Source organism: Lagopus muta, chromosome 1, assembly GCF_023343835.1.
Source record: "Lagopus muta isolate bLagMut1 chromosome 1, bLagMut1 primary, whole genome shotgun sequence".
Classification (NCBI taxonomy): domain Eukaryota; kingdom Metazoa; phylum Chordata; class Aves; order Galliformes; family Phasianidae; genus Lagopus; species Lagopus muta.
The window spans coordinates 2066925-2073458 of NC_064433.1; the positions used below are offsets into that span (position 1 = coordinate 2066925).

Here is a 6534-nt window from a genome sequence, read left to right on the forward strand (position 1 = left end):
CGCTGAGTAACCATTCTTTACCAGTTGTTCCAAATGGAGAGAATTGTATATATTTGAGATAATTAGCTAATTTGACTGAATAATTAAGCGTTAATACTAAAGTTGTAAGTTAAATATCACAAAAAAAATAGCCTGGGAAGAATATACGGAGATTGCCTGCATGTTCAGAGATAAGATCAAAAAACACAAGACAAAGATGGAGTTGAAATTGGCAAGGGGCGAGAAAAATAGCAAGAAGGGGTTATGCAGGTACATAGGCAGGAGGAAACAGAGCAAGGAGAGCGTAACCCCTCTAATAAACGAGAACAGAGACCTGGCTTCCTCAGAGATGGAAAAAGCTGAGGTGCAAAGTCAGCCAGTCTGAAGATGACACCAAGCTGAGCTCGTGGTAGTAATGGTGATGAGAGCACGGTTGGACTAGATGGAGGAGCAGCTGAGGGAGCTGGGATTGTTTAGTCTGGAGAAGAGGAGGCTCAGGGCAGACCTCATTGCACTCTACAACTTCCTGAAGGGAGGCTGTGAAGAGGAATTTGGCCTCTTCTCACAGGCAACAAACAGGACCCAAGGAAATGGCCACAAGTTGTACCGGAGGAGGCTAAGATCAGACATGAGGAAAAACTTTTTCCCCCCGACAGTGGTCAGGCACTGGAATGGCTGCCCACGGAGGCGGTGGAGTCGCCGTCTCTGGCAGTGTTCAGGAGGCGTCCGGATGAGGAGCTACGAGATATGGTTTAGTGGCTCGTGGTACGAATGGTGACGGGAGGACGGTTGGACTAGATGGGCCTGTATGTCCTTTCCAACCTTGTGATTCTACAATTCTATGATTCTATGAAAGGTTGCCCCCAGAAACCTTTGGTGGAGCTGCCACCCTCCTGCTTGGAAGCCAAGGGCCCGCGCCCATGAGGCGGTGACCGTGATGTCACAGTGGGTGTCACAGAGCGGCCATTGTGACGCGTGAAGCTTGGAGCAGAGCAAAGGCTGCCGGGCTCAGGGGGAGTCACTGCGGCCTGGTGAGGCGTGGAGAGAGGAGGGACTCTCGCAGTGCTCACCGTCGACGCAAATCATGTATGCTAGGAAGCGGAAGTTGTCTGACTCGCAAGAGCCAGGTGAGAGCGCAGCATCCCTGAGCCCCGCTCCCGACACTGGGCAGAGGGGTGCTGGGGCTGTGCCTGCTGCTGAGAGCTGAGAGGGGAGGAAGGGGCAGGCAGGAGCTCCCAGACAGGCCTGGGGCAGGGCCCCTCTGCTCCTTGGCAAGGGGGCCCATCTTGGGCTGTGGCTGCCTTGCCTTGGGCCTGCCGTGGCCCCTTCCCCTCCACCGCCTCCAGCCAGCACGGCAGGCACAGAGCAGGACCCTGGGGACAGCCCTCAGGGACACCTGGCCCCGCCACCTGCTCACCGCTGTTCACATTTGCTCTCTCTCTGCAGCGTGCGTGCTGTGTGGCTCGGTCGATTACGACCTGGACACCTACGGGCGCATGTTTGACCAGATCGGGTTTAGGGTCCACGAGTTCTGCTTGGTGAGTTCCCTCGAGCGATCCTGACTGCTTTCTGCCGGGACGCTCCCCTTCTTCCTGTCCTCATGAGATCCTGCTCTTTTCTCTCCTGCAGATTTTTGCCAACATCTCTTTTGACGAAACACCAACAGACCAGGGAACTGTGCACATTGATTATGCTGCCCTCACAACCAAGGTCAAGCAGGCAAACCAGAAGGTGAGGACCTGAACGGAGCAGGCAGATTTGTGCCCCGAGGGGCTCACACCAGCTTAGCCTGGGCGCAAAGAAAGCAATTGCAGCCTTTCCAACCGCCTCCAGGACAAAGTCCTGCAATTGGAGATGCGCCCTGTCCGCCAGGCGGCTTTGTAGAGTGTGACCAAGCAATTCCCACACCCTGTGCCCTGCCCAGAGGTCTGGGGCCGGCTGCAGAGGCCCTGAGCCTGCTGCTGATGGGGCTGTTCTGCTCTTTCCAGCAATGCTGTGTTTGTGGAGAGAGGGGCGCTGCCATCACGTGCACAGAGAGCGGCTGTGAACGAAGCTTCCACCTGCCGTGTGCCAAGGACGGGCAGTGCATCACCCAGTTCTTTGGGCTGAACAGGTAAGGGCTGTCAGCAGCAGCCAAGCCAGGGAGGATCCCGCAGCGACAGCTCCCAGCAGCCTGCCAGAGCCAGAGACAGGGCCTGGGGCTCCTTCGCAGTCCTCTGCCTTCCACCCATCACTTCTCAGCGTGCCCATCCCTTCCATCTTCCCCCAGGTCCTACTGCTTCGAGCACTGCCCTCGACAGACAGCAGTGACAGCTTCAGCAACCGGCACCCGCTGCGCCATCTGCCAGGAGACCGTGGGGAACATTGCATCCTACCACACCCTGACGTGCTCGGTTTGCAAACATGCCTGGTTCCACCGGGACTGCATCCAGGTAGGAGTCCTCCCCTCACCCTGCAGGCACGCTTAGTGCTAAGCAGCACCAGGCGCTGCTCACGCTCACTCTGCTTGTTCTTCTCCTGCAGCAACAGGCCTTGAATGATGGCAAGGAGTGCTTCCGCTGCCCTGTCTGTCAAGACAATGCTCTTTTCTGCATAGAGATGTCCATCCTCGGGATCCGAATCCCAGACAGCGTGGTGTCCTTCTGCCAAACCATGCAGATGAGAAGGTGTGAACACTGGGCCTGCCAGCGAGTGTCTCTGCAGTCCTGGCCTTTGGCCGTCACAGGAGCACGTGCCTCAGCTTCATGGAGAAGCTGGAAATGGGGTTGGGGTGGATGAGAGGGGATAACCTTGGATCTGGTGCTGGCAATGCTGGAGCCTCATCACTTTCCCTCCCTTCTTTTATAGAACACCAGCATGGGAGGACGAGCGTGCATTCGCAACACTTCAGCAGAGGCACAGGTGCTGTGATGCCATCGTGTGCTTTTACCACGGAGGCAGGGAGCTGGCAGAAGAAGAGGGGTGAGTTACCGCAGCAGCTCTCTGTGGATCCGTGGGGGATGTCACGGAGCCTCAGCACAGGCTGGGGCAGCAAGGACTGAGCAGCAGAGATGTGCCGGGGACTCCCTGGCTAGGCTCACTTGGTCCTCAAAGCCACAACCCCCTTGCTTCCCCAGGCCCTGGCAGCTGATCCTGTGCAGCTCCTGTGGAGTGGAGAGCACCCACCGGCAGTGCTCCTACTCAAGCATCAGGATGAACATGTGGGACTGTGACAGATGTGCTGGCCTGGGTACCGGTAAGAGGCGATGAGTCGCGAGGCACGGGGATGGGGCCAGGCAAGGCCTGGCAGCAAGTGCTCGGGGCAGCTTTGCCAGAGTCTCTCTGCTCCAGGAGGGATGGCAGCCTGTCCCTACCCGGAGCTACAGGTTCCTCCTGCTGACCTTCCGCCTCCCCTTACAGCCTCCGCCGCCATCTCGGAGCTCGCGGCACTCAGCACTGCCAGCCAGCAGAGCAGCCTGGAGCCATCCCACAGCCCCCAGGAGCACGAGCACAACTGCTCCGGCCCCGACAGCCAGGCAGCATCCGAGCCATCACACAGGTCCCAGCTGCCGCAGCTCAGCTGCCAGACCAGTGAGCTGGGGACAACCTGCTCACATGGTCCTGACCATCAGGATACAGTGGAGCAGCACCAAGCACAGCATGGGAGCAGCCATACACCCACCCCAGCCACTGAAAGCAGCTCCCGCATCTCCACCAGACGGGGCAGATCGGGATCCTCCAGAGCAGCCACAGCAGCTGCACGCAGGAGGCGTCCCAGGCAGCGGAGAACAAGCCGCACACGAAGCCGCTCCCCGCTGCAAGGTCGGGCCCCAGGATCCCAGAGCCCGACCAGAAGACCTCGAGGCAGCAGGCGAACACCATCTCCAGCTGCTCAGAACAGAACCCGCAGCACCACCAGAGCGGCAAGGCGGAGGTCCTCGAGGGCTCCCCTGCATTCACACCCTGCGGAGTGGCCCGGGCAGACAGGGGAGGCCCGCATGCAAAGCCGTTCCTCAGTGGCACAACGAGCCACATATGTCCTCAGCCGGTGCAGAAGAGGCTGCAGGAGAAAGCCCCAACAGCAGAGGCTTTCCCGGCCATGAAGTGACTCCCGGGTCTAACATTGAAGCCAACAACCACCTCCCATAAGCCCAAAAGAAGATGCCGTGTTCCAACAGTGCGGTCTATCCAGGCATGTTGTCACTCCTGGGTGCAACATCGATCCAACATCTGCTGACCCCCCGCACAATCAGCCCAAAAAAGGTGACATGGAAGCAGTTCCAACCGGGGGGGCATCCCAGGCACAAAGGCACTCCTGGGTCTAAGATCGGAGCCAACATCCGCACCCCGGCACAATTTGCCTGAAGGCAGACGCATGGAAACAGCCGCGGGCCAGTACCATGTGCTGGCTCTAGCCCCAAGTGTCCAACACAATAAACCCAACCATCCCCCACCCATTTCTTTGTCAGCTTCCTTTTCTCCGCTTGTCCTGATGTGGGCAGACTAAGGCGCTGGGATCACAGGGTTTCCTCCTCCTCAGCACCTTCCTTGATGAGGCCCTCTTGCTTCAGCTGCAGCAAGTGTCACGCTTGCAGGCTCTTGTCCTGATGGGGGATTTCAACCACCCGCACGTATGGCCGCTGGGATAGCGGCACGGCGGGTGGCAGACAATCCAGGGCATTCCTGGGGCCTGTTGAGGATAACTTCCTGGTCCAGGCATTAGATGGAGCGAGCCGAGGTGAAGCCTTACAAGAGCCGCTCTCCATCAGATTTGAAAAACCATGGCAGTTGGGTGAAATCCCTGGTGACTGGCAAAAAGGAAACATGACTCCAAGTTTAAGAAGGGCAGAAAGGATGACCCGGGGACCTAGAGGCTGGTGAGCCTCACCTCTGTGCCTGGGATGATCATGGAGCAGATCCTCCTGCTCACCATGTGAAGGCACACAGGAGACCAAGAGGTGACCCGAGACAGCTGGCGTGGCTTCACCAAAGGCGGATCTTGCCTGACCAATCAATCTGGTGGCCCTTTGTGATGGAGGGTGGCAGCGGTGGACGGGGAAAAGGCGAGGGATGTCATCTCCCCGGCCTTCTGCAAAGCCTTTGACACGGTCCCTCACCTCATCCTTCTCTGTAAATGGGAATGGTATGGATTTGAAGGAGGCAGTGCTCGCTGGATGAAGAAGTGGTTGGCTGATGGCAGCCAAAGGCTTGTGATCAACGGTTCTCTGTCTGGGTGGAGGCCGGTCACGAGAGGTGCCCCCTAGGGATCAGCGGGCTTGGGATGGGTGCTGCCATTGTCTGCATGTGTAGAGATGAGATCAGGAAAGCAAAGCCACAGGAGGATCTGAACTTGGAAGGGATGTGAAAAATAGCAAGGGTTTCTACAGGTCCATGGGCAGGTAGAGACTGACCAAGGAAAGTGTTCCACCTCTGATAAATGAAAACAGAGAACTTGGGTCCTGTGCTCTTCAACACCTTGATAAAGGATATAGACGATGGAGTTGGGCGCACTCTCAGCAAGTCTGCAGACAACACCCAGCTCAGTGATGCTGTCGATCCATTCGAGGTAAGGGAAACCATCCAGAGGAACCTGGACAGGCTGGAGAAGTGGGCCTATTGGAACCTAAGGCGGTGCTCTGTGGCTTGGGCAATCCCAGATATTTACACAGACTAGAGGAAGAACCCCTTGAGAGCAAGCCTGCAGAGAAGAACTTACATGTCCTGGTGTTCAAGAAGGTGGTCATGAGGCAGCAGTGTGGCTAGCAGCCCAACAAGCCAGCTGTATCCTGGGTAGTATTAAACAAGGAGTGGCCTGCAGGGAGAGCTAGGGGATTGTCCCCCTTTACTCACCTCCTGTGAGACTGCATTTGGAGTATTGCATCCAGGCCTGGGGCTCCCAGTACATGAAGGACGTGGAGCTCTTGGAGCAGGTGCAGAGGAGGGCCACTAAGATGACCAGAGGGCTGGAGCACCTCTGCTATGAGGAAAGGTTGAGGGAACCGGGTTTGTTGCTTGGGGAAGAGAAGGATTCAGGAGACCTCATTGTGGCCTTCCAGTACTTGTACTGAGCGTAGAAACAGAAGGGAGCCCCTCTTCAACTTTTTAACAACTTGAAGCTGCAAGACGGCTGGTTGAAATTCAAATCTTTAAGAGCTGTTTTCACTGGGAACTGTGGAAAATGTCAGGTGCGTATGAAATACAAAAAGCAACACATTCACATCCTCTCACTCATTCACATTCTTAATTAGTTTTGTTTTGTTTTTTTTTCTTTTTATTTTTCTCCCAGATCTTCTAAGGAGTTCTTAGAGCCTCAGCATAAGCTGCTCATTTTGACCCTGGTGCATAAGATCACCATATCTTTCTGACCCCTTTTACAACTGCTTACAGGGGTGGATAACGATAGGATACAAAGGGGAATGGTTTTAAAACTAAGACAGGAGAGGCTTAGATTAGATATTAGGGGGAAGTTTTTTCACTCAGAGGGTGGTGATGCACTGGAACAGGTTGCCCAAGGAGGCTGTGGATGCTCCATCCCTGGAGGTATTCAAGGCCAGGCTGGATGTGGCTCTGGGCAGC

General features: G+C 56.2%; 1 protein-coding gene across 1 annotated transcript; it reads left to right on the forward strand.

Annotated features, from left to right (window-relative positions):
* Nucleotides 1–1063: 1063 nt before the first annotated feature.
* Nucleotides 1064–4066, forward strand: LOC125685425 (PHD finger protein 7-like). The gene is made up of 10 exons (XM_048928440.1): nucleotides 1064–1106; nucleotides 1426–1517; nucleotides 1609–1710; nucleotides 1968–2092; nucleotides 2249–2411; nucleotides 2503–2645; nucleotides 2827–2940; nucleotides 3096–3214; nucleotides 3379–3404; nucleotides 3677–4066. Exons 1-10 carry the CDS (start codon nucleotides 1064–1066, stop codon nucleotides 4064–4066), a joined length of 1317 nt encoding a protein of 438 aa, XP_048784397.1.
* Nucleotides 4067–6534: the final 2468 nt, after the last annotated feature.

Excerpts from the sequence above, each read along its gene's own strand:
- LOC125685425 (XM_048928440.1), top strand. The coding sequence starts at position 1,064 with ATGTATGCTAGGAAGCGGAAGTTGTCTGACTCGCAAGAGCCAG. Across the intron at positions 2,646-2,826 it reads CAAACCATGCAGATGAGAAG|AACACCAGCATGGGAGGACG; the intron begins GTGTGAACACTG and ends CTTCTTTTATAG. Across the intron at positions 2,941-3,095 it reads GAGCTGGCAGAAGAAGAGGG|GCCCTGGCAGCTGATCCTGT; the intron begins GTGAGTTACCGC and ends TTGCTTCCCCAG.